At 37.7% G+C, this 14,249-nt stretch overlaps 1 protein-coding gene across 1 annotated transcript in view; it reads right to left on the bottom strand.

Moving 5' to 3' along the window:
* Positions 1 to 7,504, bottom strand: part of LOC134534577 (A disintegrin and metalloproteinase with thrombospondin motifs adt-1) — a 41,076-nt gene extending 33,572 nt beyond the window's left edge. The window contains exons 1-2 of the mRNA XM_063373062.1: positions 7,317 to 7,504; positions 4,152 to 4,413 (exon numbers count right to left, since the gene is read on the bottom strand). Of these exons, the coding sequence (XP_063229132.1) occupies positions 4,152 to 4,413; positions 7,317 to 7,385 (331 nt within the window). The 5' untranslated portion in view covers positions 7,386 to 7,504. The remainder of the gene's footprint in view (positions 1 to 4,151; positions 4,414 to 7,316) is intronic.
* Between the last annotated feature and the right edge of the window lie 6,745 nt (positions 7,505 to 14,249).

Here is a 14,249-nt window from a genome sequence, read left to right as displayed (position 1 = left end):
TATCCAGCAACCCATGCCATTAGGCATTATCTTGACATGTGTCGCATTCATTACCTTCGCTGCATCGGTTTCCCAGTAAAAAACGCTCAAAAATGGTATAAGTGACGCAGCAAGTAGACGTGACGAGCGGGTTTTTAACTAAGCTTTTTTTAACTTACTATACAAACAAATAATTCCCTATGGCTATCACAAATTCAAGGGCTTCTCGCACTAAAATGTACTGTGTTTTTAATGGATGTCTGTCGTTACAGAGCAGCGTTTTTCTTCACCAAATAAGCCTATGATTAGAGACCGTAAATATTCGTGGATTCCTTTCGAGACAGGCTGGAATCCAAACTCGTTTAGCTTAATGCTGCGTCAGTGATTGGACCGCAATTTACCTGAAGGACTCTGAGCCAATGGCAAACACTCAACAAAAGAAGTATCGAATCATAATAATCGCAATAAACAGGTGTCCCGAGTCGGTAGCCAATAGCCAGGTGATATTTGCCCGAGTACATAGAGAATCGTGGAGTATATCCTAGTGGTCATTGAAACCGCGAATTTTTCCAATCCCTACCTATGATCACTTTTATGAAACAATACAGGTGTACACTGAACTGTGTGCTTGTTCTCCTCGATTATGTTACTAAAAGTGCGTTCATTAATATTTTTCAAGCCGATCTGTTAAAGATTAACTGATAAATATGATAAGGTGAAGTCCATAAAAATGCAAGGCAGGGAATTCTTCCAGCCATGGGCGTAGATCCCGGGGGGGCCAGGGGGGCCCGGGCCCCCCCTGGAATTAATGGGCCCCTCCTTGGGGGGGCCCACTTCGTGATTTTAAAGTTAATGGTGTACACAACATATATATATTATTTATATATATATATTTATATATATTTTTATATATATTTATATATATTTATATATATTATTATTATTTACAACGACGACAGACACTTTGACATGCTTTGCATTCCTACCTTCGAGTTCCGTAGTTATTTTCCCCTACCCCTTCTGCGAAAGCCATGGTATGGAGTTTTCCAGTGAGAACTTTGAAACCCTTAATTCCCAGAAAACGTTCATTCCAAAGGAAGAAGCTAGGGTAGGGTTCCGTTAGCTTTTCCTCCCTATTGTTACCCACACTACCTTGTCATCTGAAACGACAGTATTATAGGTTTCAGGTAGTCTGTTTTTAAAGTGGTTTTGCTCTCGTGTGCCCCAGTCTTCTGCTTTCTTGGCAAACATCAACATGGATAAGTTCGTGACGCGGAAGAAATGGAAAACATAATCTGATTCTCACCTGATAAGCTTGATTGTTTTATAAGTAGTGACTATTATTTAGGTAATATATATTTTATTTAAGTGATTATGTAACGTTATTTTTTCCAGTAAATAAACAACTTAATACTTTAACAGTAATTATAGCAGAATTTAGTTTATTTACGAACTGAAACTTATATACCATTTTCTGGAATTTTTTAGCTCATCTCCATTCTGTAAGGCTAGCTGCTCTGTACGTTACATGTGAATATACATGGAATAATTTTTTTCCTCGTCAATATGGAATTTAAAATCACTCCCCTTTTATTATCAAACGATAATTTTCACAATTCATGGCCGATAATCACTTTATAACATTTGTTATTTGATAACTGCAACACTGCACGAGTAAACAGAAGTAAGAGTGAGAAAGAAGTATTTAAACGTTACACATCCGTATTTAAGTTAATAAGGAAGCAAACGCGTCTCTTTAATAACTAATCAAGAGGCATATTTTAACTAAATAATTCACTGCCAAAATACTGATTATACTAAATATAAGCCGAGAAATGTATGTGGTTCAATTAGCTGTAGGATAAATTTCATAGTTCTATCTCCGAGATTTTTCATTTGTGTCATTAAATTTTTTTTTCTTTTTTACCTGGTTGATGCCTTTACTAAATAAAATAGTCTTTAAGAGTTTTAATATGATTCGATCGTTCATTTGATGTTGATCCGTTTATTAGCTGTGGCGCTTTGGGTTTTTAGGGCGCAGTGTTATAGCGGCAACAGAAATACATCATTTGTGAAATTTTATTCTGTTTTCACGTTTGTTGTATGGGAGCCCCCCTTAAATATTTGTTTTATTTTAATTTAATCATTTATTTTTAAATTGAAATTAGAATAAACACTTTTGGAAAATGGTAATGTATGGGTGGGGTGTTATCTATTTGCATTATATTCACGTATATTATTTTTATAGATTTTTTCATGGATATTTTATGTATTTAGGTTAGCAAATTATTCAAACATGTTTGAGAGATCACTTCTATAGTCATTAATTGATAATTACTAAAACATATGTTGCTCTGCTTTATTGTTAATATCACTTACGTAAAAATAAAGTGTATAACATACGAGCTTAATATCCAGAGAAGACTTGTTTCGGTTGACCTCTAGCGCAAAATTCTTAAATTAAATTCACGGGCCCCCCCTGGAAATCCTACAGATTTGCGCCCATGCTTCCAGCTCATCAACCCTACCCTGGATAGTCTCGTCTGTGTTCAGTCGTCTCTGGCAAGGAGTGGACAAGTTTGCAAACTCAAATATAAATTTATTTTAGTAGCACGCGTCTTACGAAAAGGAAATATATCCAAGAAAGGCATGTCGGACAACCTACTGTCACCACACAAAAGTTAACATGATGCAATGCGTGGTGCAACTGTGTTTAGTCGCTGTGATGTCACTTTTATATCACTCGTGCAATGAGGCAAGTTGTGGAATGCTAAAAAAATAAGGGGAACGCAGGGGAGGGTAGAGGGAAGACGGCAGTCATTGTTTTTACTATTTTATATTATATATATATTCCGTTCAATAAATTATAACATGTATCTTCACGGGGTGGGGTGTTTAAAATTTTATGAAGATAACGATTTTACGAATGCAATCCAAGCGACCGTGAGCGTACGTAAAATCGAGATTCCAGTGTAAATTGCTTCCGAGTCTACTGAAGGTAGCGGAATCCTTATCCCTTTAAACACTTTTGAAGGGGAAAAAGTGGTTTTCCTCTAAATTCAAAATTCCAACATAAATTTTACGTTGTAGACTTTTCTGAACAATAATTCTTATTTGAGTAACTTTAAAGGTGTTAGCTTACCTTAAAATTTGTGAATATTCTGAGCGGATGTGACGAATGAGGAAAACTAAGAAACACTACATAATAACAATGGTTTTTATCTTTACACTTTTCACTGATTTATTTACACTTAAGTTATCTTTACTGACTGAATACACTAAACTAAATCTAGACCAGATGCATAAAACTGTAGACCTAAAGACTATTGAAAAATCTGTTTTGAGATGTTATTTGTGAACATACACATTATTATGACGAAAAAGTAGCAAAACATTTCGCCGTCTACAAGTACATGTCAACTGTCGCGTCGTCTAACTCTGACTTGTCTAAATCTGTTGCGTTGTGTTATCGAGTGAGCTTGGGCAGGATTACGAAGGGGAATGACTCGCCACGGGCGTTGCGCTTGAACAGCGTTTTCTCCCTGTTCACAACACCTTATATCGCAGCAGCAGAAACTAATGCTTCAACTAACATAAAAAATGAAGTAGACATGTAAAAAACGATATACAATAATATCTTCGTGTTGAACCACTTCTACATAATACCGAATTTAAATAATTTTCTTTAAAGTAAAACACCTGACTACACTATATTTTTTTTCCTTCCCTGAAAGCTAGGGGGGGGCCACGGCCCCCCCCTGCACCCGGGTATGGGCGCCCTTGCCCAAGTGTGGGAAAATTTTGGCTTTAGGTGCATGTATTGATCATTTGTTAAAAAAAAAGAAACTATGTTAGTTTACCTTCAATTTGATGTATGATTTGTTGAAAAATGGTCTAACTTAAACCTTTATAATACGCCATTCAAACTGGGACGTTCTGTGGGCTTGCAGTCCAAAGGATTGAGGTTCGAATTGTGGTCTGGCTATCTGAACTTGGGGTATCCATGGATCTCCTAAATCACTCCAGGAAAATGCTGCCATGGTTCTTTACCATAAGCCAGGGCCAACACCTTCCCCAACAACTGTGGTCTGTGTCATGTTTTTACAGTTGCTCAGTTGCTGTCGACGAGGCATTGAGCCCAATTGGAAAAGAAAATCAAAACTTTCCCTCACCCACGACCTGGTTGCTGACTTTGCCACTCTTGCTGACGACGTAGAGGTCGAGGCCGGTGAGGATGAGGGCGTGGTCCCAGTGCAGGGGGTCCCCGTCCCCGGGGGGGTTCTCCCCGTGCTGCCACGTGCAGAAGCTGCTGAGGAACAGGTCGATGTCGTGGGAGCGGCGCAGGCCCGCCGGGTCCACATGCAGGATCTCCACCCGCTTCAGCACGAAGTTCACCTGGCGCTCCAGCGAGGGGTCGTGGTACAACAGCTGCACCTGCGAGCAACGACCGTGTCTTTCACCACCCACTGTCCAAGCTACCGGACAGTCGGTTCCAACATTGCTGCACAAACTAGTACATACAGCATTTCCACATTCTGGAAAGTCAGGGGAAATATGGGACAATTCCATTCTGGAAAGTCACAGGTAAAGTAATGGATTTTACTTTAAATCTTGGAAAAGTTATGAAAATTTTCCAGGGACAGTAATTTGAAGGGAAAATATTATGCTTCATATAACATTACCCAGACTGTTGACATTGTTCAGGGCTTCCCCCCCTCAGAACCTGAGATGTCAACACCCCTCCTTTCGAACCTCCCGCCAGCGACTTGCATGTGATGCGTGTTTGGAATAGTGCGCCACTATTTCCACAAACTACCGCAAGAGGGCACAGTAGTGTCAGTGTCAAATGTATTCTACAAGTTTATTTAATTTAAATTATACTTCTACAGAAATGGACCTGAACTTGCCAAAGGCCACCTAAGTATTTAATAATTTTTAACAGTAATCTTAATATATAAACTGACTACATTTTTTGGAGGCTTAAATAATGTAATAATTTTAGAACAAATTGGTTTTAATCTTAATGCATACATTAAAGGCATGAATTGGACATCTTTCGGCCCTATCTCTCTATTTTATGGTCATAACGCATTGCTACCCGAGGTAAGAAGCATTCCATACTCCGAGGAGTCATATTTGTATCGCAACTGATCTTAGTCATCCTGGCTTCTTTAATTAGTCTAAATGGTTTTCATCCATCATCAAAGCTTATCTCGAGGGGCCCGACTGTTTATTTAATATAAATAGTAATCCCCTAGCCAGAGTTTGTGTCATAAACGCGAATACTTTATCCAACCACGTGATGGCTCTGGACATCACATTAGGCGTTTCAACAGTTTTGACTTTTTAATAATACAATGTGTGAGAAGCATGTGGTGCAGTGGTGTGTAATGAATTTCAGTACTGAATATCTTGTATTTCTTTCTACGCTCTTCCAAGTGTTCGCGGCATTCTGTGCGACCGGCATGTGGTACACCAATGAGAGCCCACTTAATTAACCTCTATAGCGTGCCCGATGCTGAGAGCGGGCCAGGTCCAACTACATCAGGGTAATTTTGCTAGAAGGATATAAGTCTCACTCCTATGTGGTTGACGTCACGCCCAGAGAACAGTGTCTCCACCGGTTCAGTGTTCCCTCAATACGGTTATGCCCATTAATTATTCTATCATCATTAAGCAAATCCCCCCACCCACATCACTGTGAAAGCATTTTTCTCTTCATAAGGTGTTTAAGTGCATAATCATACACACTATAAATGACATACAAATGAAAGGTTCTCTTTTAACTAGGTAGTCATGAGGATGATGGAGTCTTGATTTTCATTATTTTTTTCAGAAGATTGCCAAATAGGTAAATTATTTTATATATATATATATTAGTTAGGGAAATTTTCAATTTAAGTTAAATGAAAGTCAATCAATGATATTTTACTATGGATTTTTGTGAACACTTTATGATAGAAATTGGATGGCTTAGAGCACAATCATTGTATTTTTTTTTTCTTTTCAAAAATTCACTATGTGAATACCTGCGAATGCCTTTGCCTGTATGTTGCAATACACCACTACCTTCAATTCCAGACACCCAGTGTGTTTGGATGTATTAATTTTGACACAAGCTTGGGATGCCTAACGATTTGTAAAACAAACCAACAAAATAAACAAAACTTGGACCTACAATAGTTGTGTTCTTAGGCCATTGATATTATCATCCAACAGAAATAAGGTTAAATATGGCAGAAGCACTGAAACAAAAACTTTATTTAATTTTTTTTTTTCAAAATAATTATCAAATTTTTTGTTGTGCCATTTGAGTTTTCAAAGGTGAACAAACCGAACTACCTGAATACCAACTTAATGCTTCTAAATTAGGATCAATCTTGTGACTTTTTCCACGTGTGATGTCTGAATGGCTACCAAAAACCTCCCAGAAGTGTAAAGCATTAGAATGTAGATAGTTCATTATTGTCACTTATTTTTTTTAACTATACACTGCATTAAACATTTAAATTCATTATATAAATTTTAAACATAAACACAAGTGTGATTTTTTTGTAGTGCTTCATTATATTTATCACTAGGTAATGCATGAGTAAGGTTTTGCAGTGGCAGTACACTGGACTTGCATTCTGGAGGGCTCTCAAGTCCCTAACACATGATGGAAGTTCCATTGAAAATTTTTCCATGGTAGCAGGTATGGATGGTTCTGTGGAAGTATTGGTAGAGCGCTGGCCGTTATCGTGTAAGTTTTTGGAATCAGTCGTGTACAAATTTCTGTGGAATGTTTTGTAGAAGGTGGAAATTTTATCCAATCAGAATGAAACGGTAGGTAACCCCTAGTGTTAAAAACGGGTAATTTATTTTGGAGGGATTAAAGTTTTCTTGATTATTGATTTGAAATGTGGTGATCATGTGGTCTGTTGAAGCAGTTATAGCTTTATGCGACAGTTATGGGAAACATCCGTTTCTATACGATACAAAAAGTATTAACTAAAATACCGGTAACCAAAACCCTTTGCACAAGCTAGAACTACACTAGTCACAATTCTAAATGTGATAGCTTCTTCCATAGAAACATCCATCACTATACAGTTAAATTGTGTAACATGTTCTGTATTTTTTTTTGTAACTTGCATCATGTAAATATTAATGTTTGCACATACATATTTGTATGTAAAGGGAACTACATGTATAACGTGACATGTTCTATATCCCGGAGCCTTGACTCCATGTGGGATCAACGGAACAAAAATAATAAAATAAAATAAATACAAATAGACCCGGGACTCGAACCCTCGGAGGTGGGCGCCACCGAGCCGACAGTAGGGCTGCCGTACCGCGTTGACCATGGCCAGCACGACGCGCACCAGCTCGCGCTCCGTGTCGTCGGGGTAGTTGGCGGCCATGTGCGCGAACAGGTCCTTGTCCACGAACACTGCCGTCTCCACGTGGACGGGCGCGCCCGGCGGCAGCGCGCGCCGCCTCCTCCTGCGCGCGGCCGGGGGAGGGGGGACTCCCGCGTCGCCCGGGGACCACCGCGCCAGCACGTGCGGGCCGCCCGCCCCGCCGCCCGCTCCCTGCAGCCGCCGCGGCAAGGGGCTGATCACGAAGTGCTCGTTGCTGCGCGTCCTTATGACGCCGCGCTGGAAGCACACGCGTCGAGGCCGTGTACCGTGCGACCCAAGCTAGACACGGGAGGGAGAGAAGACATTCGCGGGATGGACATTTTGGGAGTTTGACAGAAAAAGGGGGATGGTTTTTTTTTCTTCTCTCAATTCAAGCTATTTCATGGAGGAAGAATGGTTCATTAGGTCATACATTAATAAACTATAACAAAAGGAAGATCATCATTTTTATTATTTTTTTTCTAATTAATTTCTGAGGATAATTTACAAATTTTCTCCAACTACAACTTCTTGCTCCTAGTTTTAGTTTTTTCCCCACTTCGGAATGAAGGGGGCAGATATACCCCTTCCCCCAACCCTCTGCATATCCCCTGTATACGCCCTGGTGTGCAACTGTTGCCATAAGAATTTATATACATGATAAGGAAGTTATAGGCCTACTTAGGACAGACAGGCCTGACTGCGCCGGGCGCCACAAGTTAGAAATTATATCACTTAAGGCTCGGTCTCACGTGCTTGATTATGTATTTAATTTTATTTTAACTAAGGGATTTTCCTGTAAATTTTTGTGACAGCTCTATATCACTTGTTAAATCACAAATTACTTACTTACTTACAAATTGCTTTGTAAAAGCAACAGTTATTAGATAATCTTCAGTAAATATGATACCGTTATTAGATAATCTTCAGTAAATATAAATTGAAAAATGAGTGACGAACTATAAAACGCAAGAGTTACAGTGATCAATTTACCAGAAAAAAATCACTTAAGTAATTTATACTAGTGATAATAAAATTAAATAAACACCTTGATTATGTGTGTTTGCATTATTTTCGAAAATTTTTGGATTTATTAAGGCAACAACACCGAATAGTTCTAAACTCTTAGACGATATAGGCCTACAGAATAATTAGTCGGCAGCAAAATTATGTACACTGTCCTTTCGAAGTTCCAAGTAAGTCGGTGTAGACGGTTGGAAGATGCGCAAGATATGTTAACACAGTTACTTTCCGTTCCGACATATTCTAACATTAGTTACATCACTTAATTAATTCTCGTGAATTAATTAAGTGATGTAACTAATGTTAGAATATTTCTTGACATTCGCGAACGCAAAATTGATGCAAATATTTTGCTAATATGAATATCAGAAAAAATCATAATTTTTTAAAATGAAAATAATAGACTATTAAATAAGAAAAAATATGAATTTCGTAGCATTTTTTAAAAAGGTTTATTCTTACTCCTATTTTTAAATAACTTAAGTTTTTTTATTAAGGTAACCTTGAAGTTATATCTTTATCAGGCTTTACTTTAACATTAGGTAATCCCTACTTATATTATAAATGCGAAAGGTTATCTTTTTGTCCTTTCACGCAGCAACGGAGCAACGGTTGGGCAGGATATTTTTGCATATAGGCAGTTTATGGGCCGGAGAGTGACATCGACTACATATTATTATGAAATTCCAAGAGAATTAAGAAGGGATAAATTCAGTTTCAAAATAGAAAATCATAGGAATTAGGTTACAGACATAAAACTGCGAGTATGTATCATTTCTCTGTGTCCGCCACACGGTCATATAGTAAGGTCTGGAAATTTCATATTCTTCTCCTTGGCGAAACTCACTCGCTTAGTGAAGCTCGAGATTGCTAGCGAACTAAAGCCGCAAATAAGAGTTTAGTTTAGAACCTCGTAAATAGATGGCGTTGCCTAGAAGTTGTAACGCGCTATCTTTTGGTGCGTCCGTCAAGTTTTGCCTAGGGGTTACCTGCCTTTCCACAAAGAAGTTAAAAATTGGCGTCCCGGTTTTGCTCATGCGTTGCCTTAATGGACCGAAATTTTTGCAATCAGTGGGAATTTAAAATCAAAAAATTTCCTTTTTCAAGTGTATCTATGTCTCACAGACTTGAAACTAGGTAGTGATGTAGTGATGTTCCTCATACTATGATGTGTTTTGCACGGGCAACGCCGGGTACTTCAGCTAGTACGTAATAGGCTTTAGATTTAGTATTATAAATAATAAAATTTGCATTAGAAAACAAAAATTATACATGGCAATATATATAATTTAACAAACAAAAACATATTTTCTCTTAAACTTTTATCAGTCTTTACTTATGCATTATTTGGAATTTTAGTGTTTTAAATAATCAACTTCTTAAAAACGTTGTTTAAACGAAGAAAAAAATTCTTTTCTTTACATTCTTTTTTTTTCAATTTCAACAAATTAATAATAAAACTGTAGTAGAGGTGTAATAAACATTCGATCTGTCGTTAAATAAACAATCAAACGGTCGGCTTATTTCGGATCAGTTTGGCAATCGAGTCCAGGTGCCCCAACACCCGCATGGTAGACTCTTTTCTACTCTGATCAATTCTTCATCCAGACCATCCCCTGTCTTCGGTATGTTCCCATATTTAGTGCACGCAAACTTGCACCCCGCATGACAGTGCCCAGGGTTTTCCCTGTGCCTATGCAGGTTTTACCTGGGCCCAACCTATCTCTATTTATAGATTAGAATTAAGAGCGAGGGTAGTTAAGTCATAGCATTAATCGCTGCCATGGCTGGCCAATCCCCGAACAAAACACACGATTAATGCGACCCTCTCCTTGCATGTCTGATCCCCAGCATGAAAGGACGGATAGGCTTCGGCCTGAGACGCACCTAGGTCCCTCCCCTAACCAGGACCCCTCCCAAATACACTTAGTTTTAGTTAGGCTAGGAAAAAAATTTATAAATGTGTGGTGGTTTCACCGGTAGTATCGACGGGTGACGCTAGGGCGAGCGTCAGTCGCGCCAACAATTAGTACCAACCCAGGATTTAAACAAAAAAAAATTGATTGTAAAGTCGGTTTACGGACGATAGTTTAACGTGACAACGTCATAACAAAACATTGATGAAATGATTGCATACTTTTATGAATAAAATTGAATCATTTTTATTGAATTATCACTATTTTGTATGGATACAAAGGAGGAGTGAAATGAAATCTACAATTTAATAGATAAATTTACTTTTATTTGCACTCATTAATTCAAATATATTTATTACTTTAACGAACATATTATTTTAACTATAACTTTTATACATGTTTGCTATTTAACTTCTTCCAATCTGTGTTATTCTGTTAAGGATAGGACGATGATAGGAAAAGTAGGAAACGTAAGGGAGTGTTTCAAGTTTAATGTGCCTCGAAAAAGTCAAATCGATGGTTGTTCCAATCTAGTGGAAGAGAGATAGATGCGGCGCAAGCGTACAATGAGCGTAACGGGACACTTTTTCGTGTGTGCAGCCGGCGTTCATCGATTTATTAGACGTTGTCACGTCAAAACAACTGAATATTCGCATTCGTTACGTCAGTATAGTTACTATGAAGGGGCTCACCCAGATCTCCGTCAGCCTTCGGGCGGGCCTGCTGTGACGGAATGAAGATACCGAGCTCAGCGCCGCCCAAAAACTATTAATCCTCACCGACTGTAATTTGTCCCAATTATCTACATCTAAAGGCATGTGACGTTATTGCGCGTCGTGTGTGCGCCGCGAGTTTTATCGCCGCGATTATGACGCTGCAGATCGTAGCCATTGTTATCCCCCCCTCCCACCCTTCAGATATTATAACGCTGTTTTGCATACAATAGGGACATGTGAGAGCCGTTCTCAGGAGTCGTGTCTCATGGTGCAGTAACAAACCGCTATTTTAACGGAACCACGAATGTTGCTGCTCTCGTTATGTGGTTTGAAACAGCTCTGGCTCGGGTTCCTAGTTATTATTTCCTTCATTGCCCATCATAAAGGGACGAGTGGTTTTTAATGAGCTTGCAACATTTTACAAAGCAGTCAGTTAGTCGCATAAATAATGTATTAAATGCGGGAGTGTGGACGAATTCACCTATTTATTACGTTTAGGTCACTTGATATCGATGAATAGTAGTGGTTTATCGCCTTGGGGAAAGACGACAACCGGGTAATCTGGAATGCGAGTCCAGCCAGCGTCTTTTACAACTACGCTTCTGAGCTAGATAGGCTAGCTATTGGCAGTGCTATTAAATAAAGAACCCACACCAATGATTTCAGAATGGGAAGATATATGTTATTTGTTACAGTGTTGCACACAATTGCTGTTACTCTTTACCATTGATTTAATTGTAATATATTTATAACTAAGAGAATTATACAAATATATATTAATTAAAATTAATTTCTTATATTTATTTAATCCAAGATGTCTTTAATTTTTTATCCTTTAAAAAATAAACTTTTATGGAATTAAATCACTTGAATGACATTTGAAGTCAATCAGACTTCATAACCGTGATCACATTTCTTCCAAAATTTGTGTTTCGGACATGTCCTAATTATTTTTTTGTCTTTGTGTTTAATAGCTTTAGTCCTTTCGTGGCAATTGTAATTGTATTTTAAGAAAATTTTTGGTAAAAAAAAAAAAAGCAACATACAAGAAACCAGGAAATAACAAACTTCTTATCAACATCATATTTAAAAAAATATTTTACAATTAAACTGAAGCAGTTCAAGTACATTAATATGATCCAAAATGAATTCATTTTAAGATACACTTTACATTTATAATGAATCAATTATTTGAAGGGCATTCACATGTGTCTTTGAATTCAAAATGTATTTGCTAGCGCGAGGACTCCAGTAGAGTGAAAGACGTGACGAGACTGCAAATATCGCATTATTGCAAACATTAAATAATCAACCGCGTGACAAACATAAACAATAAACTAGATACACAATGTTTCTTGCCATTACATACGCTTACGAGTTTTTTTTTCAAGCGAACCTGTTTGAAAAAAAGTTGATAGATCCAAATTTAATATTTATTCCCGAAATTTAATTATTCGTGAATGTGTTTAATAGACTCCCCAAACTAATTTAGTAAATATATCCTTAAAAATAAACAAATAACAATAATATAACCAACGTTCGGAAATCAAATTCTCTCGCTTGTTTAAATAATAGGTACCGCTCCCGATACGCAAAGTAAAATTAGAAAAAAAAAATATTATAGGGAAATCTTGTATTTCTGACATTTTTTTCGCACTGACGTCACAATTGATTCTAAAAATATGTCTATCGCGTCATGCTGGAATCACAATAGCACAAAGTATACGATGCGAAAGCAAAATATGATTATCGCCCGCACAACAAACAAACATGAAACATTAATTTTTGACGTGACAACGTCTAATAAATCGATGAACGCCGGCTGCACGCACGAAAAAGTGTCCCGTAACGCACATTGTCCCACTACGGATGTCCCACTACAGATGTGTCCTGTTATGCTCATTGTACACATGCGTGGCATCTCTCTTCCACTCGATTGGAACAACCATCTGACTTTTCAATCATATTTTCGTCGTTTGAATTATTAATATTATGTAATTTAACGATCGTCCACCGATTTTCAGCACAATCGGTACGGTTATTAATTTCCCGCCTACCGCTATAAGAAATAAACATGGCGGACTACATCAGTTTTTAAAACTTCCACAGTACAAAACAAATTTTTTATTAATATATATAACATCTGAAACAATTATTTCCAATATGGCCTCGTGGCCGTGCGGTTAGCATCGCTGACTACCAATTCAAAGGTTGACAGATCGAATTCCGGCCGCTGCAATACCTTAATTTTTGTACTTGTAAAAATAAATACTGCGCGCGCGACACTCCAAAAGTAATAAATATATTTGAATTAATGAATGCAAATAAAAGTAAATTTATCAATTAAATTGTAGATTTCATTTCACTCCTTTGTATCCATACAAAATAGTGATAATTCAATAAAAATGATTCAATTTTATTCATAAAAGTATGCAGAAGTAGATTTTATCATACAAAAGATAGAAAAATTTTAAAAAAAAATTTCTTCCTCAAAGAATATAATATATTTAATGCCTAAATGGTTTGGTTGCAAAAACCTATTTGGCTCAGTCTCAGGACAAATGTGATATTTCATTTTCTTCTGGATCAATCATTTCATCAATGTTTTGTTATGACGTGGCGTTAAACTGTCGTCCGTAAACCGACTTTACAGACAACCAATTATTTTTTTTTTTTCCATTATGTACGTACCTAACATACGACAGCTATCAGGTTTTTATTAAATCGACATATTTGAGAGTAATATGTTTACTATAAATTTAATACTCAGTTTAAAAAATCATTGTGTGTGAACCCATTTCAGAACGTGCACAGATATATTCAGTTAACAAAACCTTATCAACACACCAGTCTAACAATCTTTCGAAAATAAGTTCTGACGCACTTCGAGCCCGCGACGTGATGGAAACAGAAAATATTTCCAGTCAGGAAGTTTGTAGCGTCAGTCATCTATGTGGTGGTGACGTCACAAGATGTGTCGAACGTAATTGGTTAGAAAACTTACCGCGTTCGCCGCGCTATTGTGATATCGCGATTCCGTCATAAGACGTCCCAGTGTACAAACACTGGTTCAAATCGCAATGTGCAGCTAAATTTGTTTAACGTGCCTGGAATTGCGTATATGCTGCCTTAAGGCCCCACCCACGATCAGTCCAGCTCCCAGTCCGGGCTACTCAGTCCGAACAGACAGTTTGGATTGAATTCGGGCCATGTGCGCACACGATCGCGAT

This window comes from Bacillus rossius, chromosome 1 (genome assembly GCF_032445375.1).
Source record: "Bacillus rossius redtenbacheri isolate Brsri chromosome 1, Brsri_v3, whole genome shotgun sequence".
Classification (NCBI taxonomy): Eukaryota; Metazoa; Arthropoda; class Insecta; order Phasmatodea; family Bacillidae; genus Bacillus; species Bacillus rossius.
This window is presented reverse-complemented; position numbering and strand designations above follow the sequence as displayed.